Source organism: Manacus vitellinus, unplaced genomic scaffold (assembly GCF_001715985.3).
Source record: "Manacus vitellinus isolate BGI_N305 unplaced genomic scaffold, ASM171598v3 scaffold_25_pilon, whole genome shotgun sequence".
Taxonomy (NCBI): Eukaryota; Metazoa; Chordata; class Aves; order Passeriformes; family Pipridae; genus Manacus; species Manacus vitellinus.
In genome coordinates, this window is record NW_021939882.1 from 5,712,435 (window position 1) to 5,728,265 (window position 15,831).

Sequence of the window (15,831 nt, forward strand, 5' to 3'; positions counted from 1 at the left end):
AAACTGGGATGAGAAATGGACAAACTGGGAAAGGTAATTCTCAACTTTGTAGGATAGGAAGTGAGTTCAAGATTGGGTGGGGTAATAAAAGTGGGTTTAAAAAAACAACTCCAGCATTTATGTGTGAACGGTTTAAGGTGAGTAACAATGAAAATGTCAAGAGACAATACAGAGTGGAAGAAGTGACGCTGGCATTTCACCTGAAAACCAGGTGAGAATCCTGACAAGAACAGTTGTGGGGGAGTTCAGATTTGGAAAATAAAAAAAAAAAGTCCTACTATGAAAGGCAGATGTGGGAGCACAGAGCTACAGTATCCAATCCTGACATTCTACAGGATGGGAAGATTTAATCATCTGAAATGTAACTAAAATTGAAGCAAGAACTAGGACAAAACTTCATTACAGAGAATCAATGGGATTGATTTTGGAAAGGCAATAAGCAGTCAATGCAATCACATTAATTAATGTACCAGAAATGTGGGGTATTTAATACAACCAGTCTAGACATAACACTGTGCTTTTTTCAAGTCCTCCATGAATTCAAGTGTTGGACCTTCTGTTCCTATGTGCCTCTCTGCCCCCAAGAGACCACTTAGAAACCCACTGCTAAATTCTGTGCTGAGGAACACAAAACACTCCTGAAAACTCCCACTGCTGGAGTAGAACATGCAGTATCCTCCACTGCTCACTTTGTGAGCATCTAAATCTAAATAAAGCCCTTCTCCTGTGGTCTCTCCAAACCCAGCAGCTGCATTGCCAGGGTTACACTGAGACAAGATAATTTTATTTTTTTCCTGTGCACTGAATCTCGCTTGTTCTGTGGTGAAAGAAGATATTATTTCTAACAGTTCAACAATCAGGTGATCACCCTGGAAGGTATCTATGTAATCACTGCAAGCTTCAAGACCCACTGGAATATGCAGGGTAAGCTGAATTAGCTGCTTCTCAAAATACAGTACTGGAATATTTGAACCTGATGTGCTCAAAGTATGGGAGCTTTTCTATGTACTAGAGTCACTGTGTGTTTAATTAGTTCTCATTAGTAATCACTGCAGTTTATTTGCACAGACACAGGACATGGTGCTCCATCGTGTTCTTGACTAAAAGAACTTGGTGCCCCGGGGCAGGGGAGATCTGTCCCAGAGTCATCAGAACTACAGAGTAAAACATTTTGCTCAATAAAATCCACTCACCACATTTATTTAGGATGGTAATTCGTAATAGCATATCAAAGGAGAAAATCATCTGGGCTCTTGAATTCATTTCTGGAAGGCAATTGCAGGGGTTTGTGTGCCTGTGAGCTTCAAAATTCACTGTCCCAGCCTGTTTCAGCACACAATGAAGTCAAAATGGTTTGTGCATCAGTGTGGGGTCCTTGAAGGCTTAACACTCAAGAGACACTTCCCACAGCTTCCAGAGACAGGAGCAGAAGCTGCCTCTGGCCAGCAAAGGACCTGGGCAGTAAATTCCAGTGGCACTAGGAAGATATTTCAAGGAGAATGTACAGAACTAAGGGAAAACAAACAAAAGTGTGTGCTGAGCCTTTGGAATGATTCATTCCTTTGTCACTGGGATGAAAGCTTTCCCCTGAAGATGGATTCCAAGTGGAGTCTTACCAGAAAGTGATAACAGAACACAGCTGAGCTGATTCAACTCTGGAATAGCTCATTCCATGGGTAGGACAAAGGGACACCAGAGTGACACCTGAATCATTGCAGTGACATTAAATCCCTCAGGTTAAATTGCTGAAATAATGGGAGTTGTAATCCAGCACTTTGCCATGCCCCAGGTTGGGGGCATGGAATTATTACATATGTAAGTAACCTCCCCTGTATAAAAATAAAATGTGTCTGTAGCCTGCTCCTGTTTATTTTACAAATTACCAAGTGCTTTTGTGAAGAACAACCACTTCTACTTTCCCACTTCTCACACTTGTAAGAATTCTTGTGATTAACACTGTAAACCAGGTTATATGTCTCATTAACTATTTGTGACTGAAGCAAATACCAAATCCACTCATGGAATTCAATTTTAATTGTGATTTTGCTTCGATATGGAAGTTTCTATTTTAGTAACTGAACATTAAAAAAAGAAAGATTAGGAAGATCAAAGACCTTTTTCAAAATTTAAGGAAAATTTAATCAATATGCCTTAAATTATTTTACAGTAACTACAATACTGACAAGCATTAACGTTTTCAAAATGGTGTTTTCCTTGGAAGTACTGCAAAAGAGATTCCTCTTCATCTACCAGTATGTGCACCATGAAGGAAAGAACCTCTGTCGAAGTCCTCTTCAGAAATCCATGTTAACATAAAGCTACTCAGACACCCAAATGTGGTCATGTTTCAAGTGTGACAGAATTACAGATCCCTTTCACTTTTAAGCATCTGTTTTCTAACTCATAATTTAAGTATCTTAAATCCTGAAATACTCTCACAGCAAATGAACAAATAATTGAGACCAAAGAGCTTAAGAGTATATTGGTTAAGATATAGGAAATAGTCAAATTCCTTTTGTTCATTTGTGCATTTTGTTTTTGGTAAGAGGGGTCAGGAAACAGGTTCCTCATTACTGCAGATTTATACAGAGTACCCCAAATCCATGGCAGCTCCATTAACAGTTTTGGATAAAAATCTACCAATTTATAACCTTTGTAACCCTTCTCCCTCCCCTAAAAAACAAAACAAAACAAACAAACAAAAATCACAACCCTCAAATAAACGACCAAAAGTTACTTTTTCTAAAGATCTAGGAATGGGAAAGAAATCACAGGAACTTGATAAGCATGAACACGTATTAAAGCTCTGGGCACCCCAGGTCATTGAAAACAGTATTCAAAGTCCTAAAAAAGTGAACACGAGACATTTTTCCATTGTTCCAGGTGATTCAAACTGGTCTAAGTTTCATGATAGCAACACAAGACAGTTGTTTGCAGCTGTTTCTGGTCCAATTCCAAGTTCCAAGTTGGGATTTTCGTTTTGGCCCACCAGAGTCCCCCAGTTTGGACAGTCTGTTCAAAACACCGAAATGAGGGCGAAGACTCCGTACAGCAAAGCGCAGGGATAGGCTACGAGGAGCTGCTGTCCTTCCATGGCTAAGGCAGAGATAAAGATCTTGGAAGCAGAGAAGCTGCACCAGCCAATAATTCCAGCCGTGAGAATAATCCCCATCATCCCCCTGGAAAGGTGAAAAAAGAATTCATGTAAGCCATGTGTATACACACTTAACAGGAGTCACACCTGGACTCATCTGACACCTTGTACAGATTTTATGATGAATTTTAGCTTTTATGTTTGACATTAAATGAAATAGACCCATTAAAAGCACTGGTACAGGTTGCCCTGAGAGGTTGTGGACTGCCCATCCCTGGAAGTGTCCAAAGCCAAGCTGGACAGGGCTTGGAGCAACCTGGGATAGTGGAAGGTGTCCCCGCCCATGGCAGGGGGGTGGAACTGGATGAGCTTTAAGGTCCCTTCCAACCCAAACCAGTCTGTGATTCTGAAACTCCAGAACAGTAATAGTCAACTACAACAGCATAAAACCCCCTCGAAATTAACTCTGTGCATATGAAACATAAAAGCAGTGAGTGAACTAATTGTGGTAAGCTGTTTCTTTTCAGTCCCTAATTTCACAGTTATGAGGAACCACACTCATTTTCTTCTGTTTGTAAAATTCTAATTTGCATCTTAAATAATATTTACTTTTAGACTTTACAGGTACTGAGATCTGGCAGATTCAGAGCTGGCTGAAAACAAACCCGAGATTTTTCTTGGAGTCTATTTATTTAAAAGCTGTCAATTGACTTTGAGATAAAACCAGTATTCACTCACCTTTCCCCCAGTAAATACCTGAACACTGTTAATAATTATGTTTTTACATTTACTAAAAAACCCTGTCATATTCAAATTATACAAAGCTTTATCACTGCATATGAAAATTCCTTTCAATAACTTCCTTCATCATCTCGGGAGAGGAATCTTTTATCAAATTATAGAGTATAAGTACTTACTGTAGTGAAAATACAATTGCAAAAGAGGAGAGCAGGATCATGGGAAGCAGGCAGTATCCCAGGACACTGGCCACGCAGCCAAAGGAGACCCCAGTCATGCTCATCAGGTTCAGGAGGCAAAACATCCCCACACAGCCGATTGCACTGATCCCGTACACATAACCGAACTGGATTTTCCCAGCCTGGAAGCCAAGCAGAGGGATGTGTGCTAGTTATGGGAGGGATAAAAATCTATCCACCTCCACAGGGATAAGGAAGGGATGGTTACAGGTATCTTCATTCCCCTTTACCCCCACCCTCACATCCCACAGGCAGTTGCTCCCCCACCTGAGCCCCAGGGCACCTGCACGCTCCAGCCACCCAGGAGGCTGGAATTTCTCCTGACTCTGCGGATCTTAATGAACAGATTTTTATCAGACTGTTATTCCCTGATCTCAGCCTATGAACTCTTCAGGTTTAATCAATAACTGCTCGTGCAGACTGATTACTTGCAATAATAATCTTTACAGAACAAGTACATAAAGACCGACAAACTGTAATTGAGGAACTTTTTAACAAATCCAGAGCTGAAGTCCTTTAATTTGTGACAGACTGCACAAAGCTATGGCACAAGGTAAATTATAATTCCCAGGAACAGCTGAAGCTGAGCTGCAAAGACTGGGTATGAACTCAGGATTAACTCAGATAGATCTTAAAAAGTCAAAAATCAAAAATCAAACTTTGCTTGATAACAAGCATGCAGAAAGCACATCCGGATTATTTCAGTGTATCTTATTTCATCACCTGGTTTTCCTAGGCCAAAATTGATGGTTCCCTGCCCCAAGGTACACCCAACAGGACATGGGGCCAGGTAGCTCCCAGGGTGCAGCTTCCAGGGTGTCCCCCCTGAAGGTACTTAAAATCCCCCTCTCCTCTTCCTCAAGCACTGCAGGAAACAATCACACTTTCTGTGACCTGTGCCATGCTCAGCTCACTTCCTTTCACTTCATTTCATGGATTTTTTTAAGAAAGCACACAGGAGAAATCAACAATTTCTTAGGAAAAGAAATTTCAAACATATCTATTATAAACACGTTCATTAATTTGACTGGCCTAGTTTCCATAAATAAAGGTTACTTATTGAAGTAGGTTTGAAGTCCCCTCGGTACCAAAACGTGTTTTAACTGTCACAGCAACGTGAAATTTTAGGCAGAAATGAAAAGCAGTGCCTGAGGCATTCAAAGATAACTGATTAAAAACCCTGAAGCTTTCAATGCCAAGGAACACTGTTTGCTGCTACTCTGTCATCTCATCATTGACACTTGTGAGGCATTAAAGCACAATCTTATTCCAATTAAGCTCAATTAAAAAAACCCACCAGGCCTCACCACTGACTGACCTATTAAGCAGAATAAATGAATGTGAAAGCAGGTTTGTTTCAGAAGTGACTTGACACTGAAAGTCACACCTCACATGCCAGGACTTATTGATTCCATTGGCGTGTGAAGCCCCAGTGCCTCTTCCATATAGCTACAAATTATTGTCCTGTGCAGGGCCAGGAGTCAGACTTTGATGACCTTTGGGGGTCCTTTCCAACTCAGGATGCTCTAAGAAATCCTTGGCCAGGACGTGCTTTTTTGTCCTCCATGCCAAGAAGTCACTTCCAATAAACCCACAGGTAACGTGGCTCTTTTCCCAGTGTTTCCAACAACATTAATGCACAAACAGCCACGTTTTGCAGGCAGTGTCTCACCAGCAGTAATGTGGCTCCAAAAGCCAGGCAGAAGACCATGGGTCCGGCCAAATCCGTCTCGTTCATGATGCTCCCGTCGGCCACTTTCAGGGGGTGCAGCACCGTCAGTGTCTTCTGCCAGATGTGGTCAAAATTGATCCCCAGTTCTACAATTGAAAAGAATGATGCACACTGATTTCACTCCTCCCCTTCCTGTCATCCCCATTTGCTTGACTCTTAAGTTTTCCCTGCCTCTCCTCTTTTACGTGTCCAGAGCCACCCGATGGGGAGCAGAGAATTGACTGATCCCATCTTTCCTTGTGTTGCTTCACACATTCCTGGTCTCAAACGCTGGGAAGTGCCCAGGTGGTTTCTGAAGGACCAGGTAAGAGCATAAACAGTGTTTTGGGGCAGCCTAGAGGATCCTTCAACCTAGTTCCCTGTTGTGCACCAAAAGCAGGTGCACCAAAGGTATCAGCACAGACCATGCAGCTTCCCCAGGTGTCCAACAACTGCTGCCTCAAGGATTTCTAATTCAAAGGAGCTTCTCTACAGTTAATTATCCCTGAGGGATTTCCCTTTCACACACCAGCCAGTGAGCCCACTAAAAACCCCTCACCCCTTGGAGCAGTGTCTAGCGACAGGGAGTTTCCCAGCTCCCTCCAGCTGGGTTTGATTTCCAGTCTCCCTCCCTCCAGTCTGCCCAGAGCTGTGCCTCAAACCCGAGTTAAGATGCAGTTACATCTTGCCCACTGCTCTGGGAAGCATCTATGTAAGTCAAATACTAATTTGAATATTAATAAAAAATAAATTAAAATTAAAAAAATAAAATAAGCCCAGAGGGTGGAAGGTATCATGACTGGGTACAGGTGGCAGGTGTGACAGACACCTGCCTCTCTACCCAGCAACAATAAGGGTTTTATTCAGTTGTTTGGAACTGAAAAATAATGGATATAAGCTGGAAACTGATTTCATCAATCCAGTCAGTAAATGAACATCCGCTCTGGCACTCTGCACAGGCTGTATTCTACACAGGCATTTCTGCAGTGTTTAGCATTCCTTGCTGGCAATGAAACATTCCAGTTCTAACCAAGAATAAACTGTAAGTTCCTGCAGCCATTTATTTTAGCAAAACTGGGCAGTTACAAGTATTATTTGCAACTACAGAACTATAAAGGGTTTTTTCATGCAGTCAGGTTTTCCAGTTAATTGATTAAATCTGCCACAGAGCAGCTGGTGTGAAGCAATAAAGCACAAACTGAAAATTGCAAAAGTTCACACAAAAACAGGTATTTCATACACCAAAATACAGGTTAAAAAAAAAAATCAATGAGAATTTCAAATCCACTGAGCACTTTCAGCAGCAGGGAATCCACACAATGCTACCAACTTGTCCCCGAACTAGGAATAGTTTTGGATTTGGGCCATAACATAAAGTTATACCTTCTAACAGTGGCGGCTCATCCTCAAAATTACTTCCATAAAAAGACTGTGCTGAAGTAGGAGTGTAGGTCTGTGTTGGCTGGTAGATCTGCCCCATGTAGGGCTGCTGCTGCTGCATCATGTCGGGAGGGACAAACCCGCCCTGCTGAGAGTACTCGTAGCCTCCATAGTGCCTGCAAAGCACAACACCTCGTTAGGACACACACAGAGCTGCATTTGAGACACCTCCTGCTAAGGCAAAGCTTATTTCAGCAAATAAACCACAGCAAATCCCTCGTTCTTTCTTAAAAGCCCCATTAGATGGTCCTGTACTCAGATCCTTTATGAAAAAGCCCAATCAAATACATCCTCTGCCCTAAACAAACTCCCAAGTTATTCTGGCCACTGATCATTCCCAAGTCTGACCACAGAGGTTTCAGTAAACATCTCCAAAATATTTAACTCTGGAAATACAAAGAAAAAAATTTAGAACTCCTTGTCATTTCTTTCCTTGTGTTAGCAGAGTTCAGTCTCAGCACTGTAACCCTGTTCAGGTCACAAACAGGCACTGACCTGCTCCATCCACCATAGGGAAGTGGCCAAACCGCTCAGCCCAAGGCTGGATATTCACACAGGGCTCCCAGGATCTCCCCTGACCCAGGAACATCTACCACACTTCCCTCCTGCAGCCTGGGAATCACCATGACATTGCTGGCTCATTTGCGTGACACTAATTTTTAGTCCCCAAGTGCAGAAGGACTTGCAGAAGAACACCATTTCTTTTCCCAAGGAGATGCAGGTTACTCAGATAATTAAGATTACTCATATAGCCTTTCTTTCAGTCTTCTAGTACTTGCTCTAAAATGTAGCAGGCAGAGAATTAAACACAAAACTTATATCTCGTTTTACACACTGTGAGTTAAGCTCTTCATCAAACAGAGCAACAGGGATTCATTTACAGGAAACAGTAGTTGGCTGAAATGCCAATCCTTTCCCAAATACACAGACTGTCCCAGAAGCATCCTAAGGGGGCCTGCAGGAGAGGTGGAAAGGGACTTTGGACAAGGGCCCAGAGTGACACGACAAGGGGGAATGGCTTCCCACTGACAGAGAGCAGAGTTAGATGGGACACTGGGAAGAAGTTCTTCCCTCTGAAGGTTGGTGAGGGGATGCGATGGAATTCCCAGAAAAGCTGTGTCTGTCCCATTCCTGAAAGTGTCCAAGGGCAGGCTGCATGGGGCTTGGAGCAACCTGGGATAGTGGAAGGTGTCTCTGCCCATGGCAGGGTGTGGAAAGGGGTGACTTTAATGTCCCTTCCAACCAACCCCATCCATGACCCCACGAGGCCGAGGGGCGCCGGGGGTGCACAGACACACAGCACACGCAGGACTTACTTGCTGTACTGCTGCGCGCTATAGTCGTAGGGCTGCGACTGGTCCTCGATGCTGTAGCTGGTCTGGAAGAACTCGGTGTTGAAGCCGTCGAACCCGGACATCGCCACCTCTGCAAGGGAACAGCGAGGCGGGTCCAGAACCCTCCCCAGGCCGGGGCCGGGCCCGCTCTGCCCGCTGCCTCCTCCGCCGCTCGGCCCGCCCCGCGGCCCCCAGCCTCCCTCCCTTCCTCGGGCCGCGCGCTGCCCCAGCGCCCTCGGCCGCCCGCTCCCGCCCCACCCCCGCGGTGGTCCGTGCCGTCTCCTCCCCGTGGTTGCCCCTCGGCCCGGCCCAGCCCGGTCCGTCGACCCCGCGCACCCGCGCCCCGGCCCCGGCCCCTGCTCCCCGCCGCGGCCCCCGTACGTGTCACGCGCGACAGCGCTTCCGGACAGGGCTGGCCGCTCCGCGCATGCGCACCATGGGGCCCGTCCACTGCCGCTGCCCGCCCCACTGACTTGCCCGCCCCCCGCCCCCGGACGGAGGTGCAATGGCGGCGGGAAGGTTCGTGCGGTGGCCGCGTGGGAGCGGCCGGGATACGGACCGGGGGTCGGTGTCCTTTCGGCCGGTCCGTGGGACGCCTCGGCTTCCTCCCCGGCGGGCTGTGGGATGTGGCAGGCGGGCGGTGGCGGAGCCCCCGCGTAGGAGGAGCTGGAGGCATTCCCTGCCTGCATCGTTAGAGCCGAGGCTGCGAAACGCAGTCGCTTCTCGCCGTTGTTTTGCCTCAAATCGAAAGAAAGGAGGACCATTCCCCTTTAAATACACTCGAGGAATAAAGTTGTGTCTGCGTTTCACTGGGCGCTAAAGCATCAGCAGTTAGAACCTCCCTTTAATGAAGTGCCTGATGCTGGGCACGGAGTGGGATCCCAGAATCCCGGAATCGCTGAGGTTGGAAATGACCTCCCTGACCACCCAGAGTCCAAGCTGTGACCGATCCCTGCCTTGTCAACCAGACCAGAGCGCTCACTGCCACGTGGATTGTGACTCCCTGAACACCTCCGGGGATTGTGACTCCACCACCTCCCTGGGCAGCCCCTTCCAAAGCCTGACAACCCTTTCCCTGAAGAAATTCCTTCTGAGGGCCAACCTGAACCTCTCCTGGTCCAGTTAAAGACTATGTCCTCTTGTCCTGTCACTTGTTAGCTGGGAGAAGAGTCCATCCCTACATCTCCCAGGTGTGAAGTGAACACCAAATACTGATTTACCTGAGGCGAGTCCAGGAGCCACTGTGTTACCGCTCATTGCTCTTCATTTTTATTGATCCAAGGACATGTAAAAAAAATTAATTATCATTCTAAATCCTTCCATCAGTATTGCCCTGTGTAGGGAAACCCAGCTGGCAGGTCTTGCTGTGGTCACACAGAGCAGATGGGATGGAGTAAAAAACGTGATTTTTTTGTCAAAAATCTCTTTCAAGGATTTTTTTCCCTAATATTCATTAAATAAAATGGTGTTGTGAACACTTGTATAAATATGGAGCAGAGTAGAGATGAAGTGCCATTTCCATGATTCAGACAGAATTACTGTGGGCATCAGTAAGAGTAGACTTGGCCCTAGAGATACTGTTATGCATAATGTTCATTTGAGGTGTGTTTTTCTCCTCAAGGCCACAGCTTAGTGACATGAAATGAGTTTGCCTGCAGATTTAGCCTTTTCCCTGTGATCTGTCTCATCTCCCAAAGAGAACAATCTGTGCCCTGCTCCCTGCATGGATGGGAGGGTTTATGTGGCCTTGAAGGTGCTGGGGAAATGGAGGAGCTGATGGCGCTGCTGAGCAAAAAGTCAGTAATTGTTGTTATTTAGTACTAGACTTTCATACCCTTTTATATGTCCACAAGAAATATTTTCCTGAGGTCACACAAAAACTTTTCTAGAGCTGTGAACCTTCTTGTCTTTATTAAAGATTAGCTGTTAGCCCATTCCTCACAAATGAGCTGCAGGAGCTGGGAATACTGGAGAATTGAGAAAAACATAACTGGGACTGTGCAGACGCTTTCATGTGCAGAAGCTCCTTTGCTTCACAACCCAGTGTCACTCATTGTTTATCCCTCTAGTCTCATCCTTTTGTTCCCTTTTTTCATGCAGGGCCAGGGAAAAAGGCTGTACTGGGACTGTTGTTTTTATTAACTCTCTCAGGTCCCAGTGCTGAATGCAGGAAGGAGTGACCATGCTTTGCTGGCTTGGGTGGGCTTTGAGGTGAACACTCAGGGAAAACCCCAGCTGAGGAAGTTTAGCTGAAACTTCAAAATGAAATGAGTTTTGATCGCTACTTTATCATTGTCACTGAACACGTAGGTGGTGTTGAGGTTCAGAAACATGCCAGCTGTGCACACATAAACAGTTTAGTCCCATGCTTGATGTCCCCTGACCTCTCACTTGCCTGCTGGGCACACGAGCTTCCACAAGCCGAGACCCTGGTTTGAAGTGTGTCTACGTTTTTCTTTTTCTAAAAATTCATTTTGACTCAGGAAATGATTACAGTTACTGTGTTACAAACTCCTGTATGTAATCTTCTGCTAGTGAGATTACTGTATTTAAATTACAGCCCTGTTACAAGCCTCTCCCGCAAAGCGTATCTTGCGGTGCAGCGTCCACGATATCTCCCAAAAACAGGCTCCCGGGAAATATGTCAGTTTGTAGAGCTGAACGGAATAACGGTGGGGGAATTGCAACCATGGATAACAGAGATCAGTAACTGTGGTATAAGCTGCTTCTTGCAAATCTATGCTTTAGGAAAATTAGTGTTTGAAGGCTGAGAAGAGCCCAGCTTTCATGGAAGACCGTACAGTGTGTGGGCTGCATCTGATGGTGGTGCCTTAGTGCCACTTCGCTGAGCTGTGTGACTTGTTGCAGTTCACTGGGCAGTGAAATGAGACCCAAATCCCAGGCACTGGGCTGTGTAATTGTGATCTGCTGGGGAAATGCTTTCTGGCTAGAAATCTGTTTGGGATTGCTTAGATTATTAGAATTTACTGACAGCTTAGGTCGAACTTTCATTAATTAGTTCTCTGTGCACCAGGCACCTCACCATTGCTGTAGGGCATCATCTGCTTCAGCTGTGCAGGATGGATTCACATCCTCTGGAGCAGTGTGTGCTCTCATACAGGCTCCAGAGGGTTCAAGGGGAGGGCAGACACTGCAGCTGCACAGCTGCTCCTTCCTGCGTGACTTGGGAAGGGCAGTACATGGATTGCCTGGATCATTGAGCCTGGAGCTACAACTTGGAGCTACAGCCTGGTGCAGCACCAAACACCAAACACTGTCCCTTCCCTGAGGCACCAGCACCAGCTGCACTGGTGGCTGTAGAATCACAGAATCCCAGGAAGGTTTGGGTTGGAAGGGACCTTAAGCCTCACAGAGTTTCGCCCCCTACCATGGGCAGGGACACCTTCCACTAGACCAGATTGCTCCAAGCTCTGTCCAACCTGGCTTGGAACACTGTCTGAACAGAGAGTCTGGTTTTGCAAGAGGCCTTGAAATGACTCCAGGATGAGAAAAGTGAAGATATTCATAAACTTAGTGCATGGGTTACACATCATTGCTAGTATTATTATGATCATCATTATCATTGTCATCATCATTATTATCAACATCATAATTGTTATCATTATTATTATCATCATCATGCTACCCAGTGAAGACCAAACTTTGTTTTAGTTGTAACATTAAAAAATACACTTTAAATACACCGGTATTAATGACGGGATAATTTGAACCAGACTGAGAATAAAAGGATAATTCAAAGAACTTCGGAAGTATGGGGGGATGGAAAAAGGGAGAGGAGGAAGAAGTCTGCTGAAGTAGGCCTTGCTATGGCAGAACTTGTAAGGGAGAAAGAAAGTTCCTTGCAGAGGGGGGACTGAAAAGAGCGATTTTTATTTGATTTTAGTCCTTGGTTGTTGATGTGAGTCCATAAGGACTGCCTGTACATGCTGGATCTCTTGCAGTGTTAGAGTTGTTTGTGTAGCAAGTTGCTTTGTTGAACAGTGGCCGTGGAATTACAAAGAAGTTATCAACACTGGGTGTATCAATTCTTTTCCAAAATGTTGTCTGATGTACAATGATTGATATCAAAATCAGTGGAACATGATAGCCCCTTAATGTCAGTTTTTGTAAACCTCGAACCTTATGTTGTGCTTGTGCTGTGGGTTTGGTGTTTGCCAGAAGAATCAAATGGTTTCATCTGCAGAAGCTGTGACCCCCCTGTGTGTTACATGGTGGGAAGAAATGTTGTCTCATGTCTGTGTTTGAATCATCTGGCTTGCACCGTGCCTGTGCTCACGTCCAGAGCATCTGGGAAAGCTGCTCTTCCCCTTTGCCTGTTTTTGATGAAAATACATTATACACATGAGTTATGAATAAAAGATCAAGGGCAAAACTCTGTAATGCCTTACTCTGCATTTGTGAATAAACCCGGCTTCAAGGCACTCATGCTCTTTGCTGGAAGATCCTTTCTCAGGGAGACTCTGCCATTTAGTGTTACTTTATGCTTTTTCTTCAAAGTGAAAGATTTGTGAGGGCTTCCCATTCCCACATACTGCTGGATTTCAGCAGATGAGACTTTCACTGCGTGTAATTCACACTGCTGGAGCAGGGGATAATCTCTTATTTTAGCTTGTACCGTACTTGTTCTTACCTGGCTCTTTTCTTGGGAGCTCAATCTGTGGAGCTGCCTGAGTGATGGAAAGCATACACACCTTTTAGAGAGGTGTCTGCAACTTTGCAGGAGCCTGGAATTGATTCCTACCAGGCTCTGTCCTTTGCCATGGATTGAGGTCGGATTGGCAGTCTTGTCTGGGAGCACTAGCACAGGAAGTGGTTTCTGCCTCTCGGGAAAACCACTGACCCTCACAATAAGCCCAATCCAGACATTTCCTTGTCCTTTGCCATGCCATCCTTCTCAGAAACTGCCATCTTCCCTCTGGCTGCCTGCAGTTCTGCCCTTGGAAATGTCGCCTTGGCTCAGTACTTAGACACAATCCTACTGAGGAGCACAGAACATTACAAGGAATAGGGCTGAAGGATCCTTAGGTGGCACCTTGAAGTTGTCCCTGAATCAAAGCACAGGCCTAGAACTGGAAGTACTGTTCTTCTTTCTTCCTTTTTTATTTTAACTATTGTGTGTAAAAACCACCCAGAGTGATGAAAATTCTCACATGGCTTTTTAGCTGAAATCTGCTGTCCAAAATCCAACTTAGAATTTTTTTTTCCCCAGAATTACTCATTCAGTTTCTGCTACTTTCAGTTGCTTCTTCACTGAGCACCTCAAAGCACTGCATAGTGTTTGTTGCTGATAAACAACTCTGATGTTTCTCATTACATGTGGGTGACTTGATTTGAATTTCCAGCTTGTGTGTTCACACTGGAGATGTGTGGAGGTGATACGTACACACTCCACTGCCACTACAGCCCAGCTGAACACTGCCTTCTTTCTAGCACTCATTGCTGCTTCTTTTCAGACACCTTTTTTTAGCACCCACCAAATTCAATGAAGTCGGTTGTCCCATGTTTTCCTGAAATGCTAATTTAGCACTTTACCATAAGGAATGACCTCAAACCTGTGAATGATGTCACATCACTCATAGATCAGGTTTAAGCATAGCTCTGCTGGGACTTTTGGAACATACACTTTAAGCTCAGGCTAAATTTTCCCCTGGCTGTGCTGAAGGTTATAAAGACATCTGTTAGAAGTGAGACGTGCTCTATCCTCCCTGCTTTGATGGATGCTGTTTTTCTTTCCGTCAGAACTGAGCTGCTCCTTGGCATGGTCCTGACACATATTTTACATTTAGGTCATCACCATGTATTTGGCCCAGATTTTAAAGTTTCACTCTCTCGGGCTGCATTTTGATGGATTTGGCCAATGGCTTGTATTTGGCTGGGGAGCCTTACGTGATGCTTTTATGACTGAAGTCATTTCATCAAAGGAAATTGTGTTACAGTGAAATGATTGGAACATCCCGTGTAAAGAAATAAAAGCAGATGCTGAATTGCTTTCATTATTATTTGAAAAGTGCAGATGCATTTCTAAAGCTGTTGTGATTAAAATTCTAAGGTTTTTGTTCTTTTCAAAGGGCAATTCTGATGATAATGTTTCAAAAAGACATAGAGCTTAGAGCTGTCTGTATTGGCTAATCACATGGAATCCTTGCCGAAATGCTTCACGGAGCTTGTCAGGAATCACAGGTTTTTATAAGACTCTTGTCACCCACTGTTCACTGAGCACCTGCACATCAGACTCACTGATGTGAGTCTTGGCCCTCAAAGCATCCACACAGGTGATCTTTAACCCCAGCCTTGGAGGTTTGGATCTTAATCACAGTGAGATCACAAACGTTTCTGTGCTAGTTTGAACACCATCAGTTTTTACTGGGGAGAGGGAATTGATTCTTCAAGCCCTGCCAATATGGCACCACTGCCTTTATGAAAATGGATTTTAATATGATTACAGCATATTAATTAGCATGGACAACCAAAATACTTGGGAAAGGTGATGCAATACTCCCTGCTTTGAACAGGGGCAGCACTGGTGGACTCCATTCCCGAAGGGAGCTGCCGTTGTCTCTGGCTGGTCATGCAGATGTTAAATCCTGGCTGCACCGGCTGCATCAAGGCTCTTAAAAAAGTAATGAAGACATTTAAGTGAACATGATCTCACATCCCACCTTTAAATCCTCTGTGCAAGGGTTATGGAGCACTTGACCTGTACTGCCTCAGCTACTCTGCAGAGGGCAGGGGCACAGGACGTGGGCTTTTCTCTGAGCCACAGCGAGGACTCTCTGTAGCAGCACCAGACTCTGCTGGTTTGAAAATCAGGAATCAGATCCTGAAGCGAGAGACAGACCCTTGTTTCAGGAGCACAGCAGTTGTTTCAGAATTAATGAATTAAGGTAAAAATCAAGAATTTGATTAACTGTTCAGCTCTCAGATTTAATTTGAATAGTCTGTAAGTACACAAATAATGATTTCCTGCCTTAGCCTTGAAAATAGTACTTTTTGACTATTTTGTTTTAAATTACGGCCATGTTTTCAGAAGAATCTCATTGAAGTATCTCAGCGAAATGTATCTGCACACAGTGACTCCATCGCACAGAGATTTCACTCTAGAGCTTTTGGTCCACGTTTGAGTAAAAGGCTTTATTTTCTCATACGGTTATCATTCTGACTAGCGTATTTTTTCCCTGGACCGGTGCGTGTTGGCACAGGGTTGTGCCCCCCGTCCCCCCGGCGCTGTGGCCGCGCTTCGAAAGCCGCTCCCGC

The 15,831-nt window shown here is 45.0% G+C and overlaps 1 protein-coding gene across 1 annotated transcript; it reads right to left on the reverse strand.

The window, feature by feature from the left end:
* Window positions 1–2,113: 2,113 nt before the first annotated feature.
* YIPF5 (Yip1 domain family member 5) lies at window positions 2,114–8,697 on the reverse strand. The gene is made up of 5 exons (XM_008927915.3): window positions 8,539–8,697; window positions 7,166–7,338; window positions 5,744–5,889; window positions 4,012–4,193; window positions 2,114–3,179 (listed from the first exon to the last, which is right to left on the reverse strand). The coding sequence occupies exons 1-5, from the start codon at window positions 8,637–8,639 to the stop codon at window positions 3,017–3,019; spliced, it is 765 nt and encodes a 254-aa protein (XP_008926163.1). The 5' UTR covers window positions 8,640–8,697; the 3' UTR covers window positions 2,114–3,016.
* Between the last annotated feature and the right edge of the window lie 7,134 nt (window positions 8,698–15,831).

What these genes read in the sequence shown, in the direction of transcription:
- YIPF5 (XM_008927915.3), bottom strand. Translation starts at nt 8,639, where the DNA reads ATGTCCGGGTTCGACGGCTTCAACACCGAGTTCTTCCAGACCAGCTAC. An exon ending in AGCGCGCAGCAGTACAGCAA is followed by an intron (nt 7,339 to 8,538) that starts GTAAGTCCTGCG and finishes TGTGCTTTGCAG; the next exon opens with GCACTATGGAGGCTACGAGT. An exon ending in TGAGCCGCCACTGTTAGAAG is followed by an intron (nt 5,890 to 7,165) that starts GTATAACTTTAT and finishes TTTCAATTGTAG; the next exon opens with AACTGGGGATCAATTTTGAC.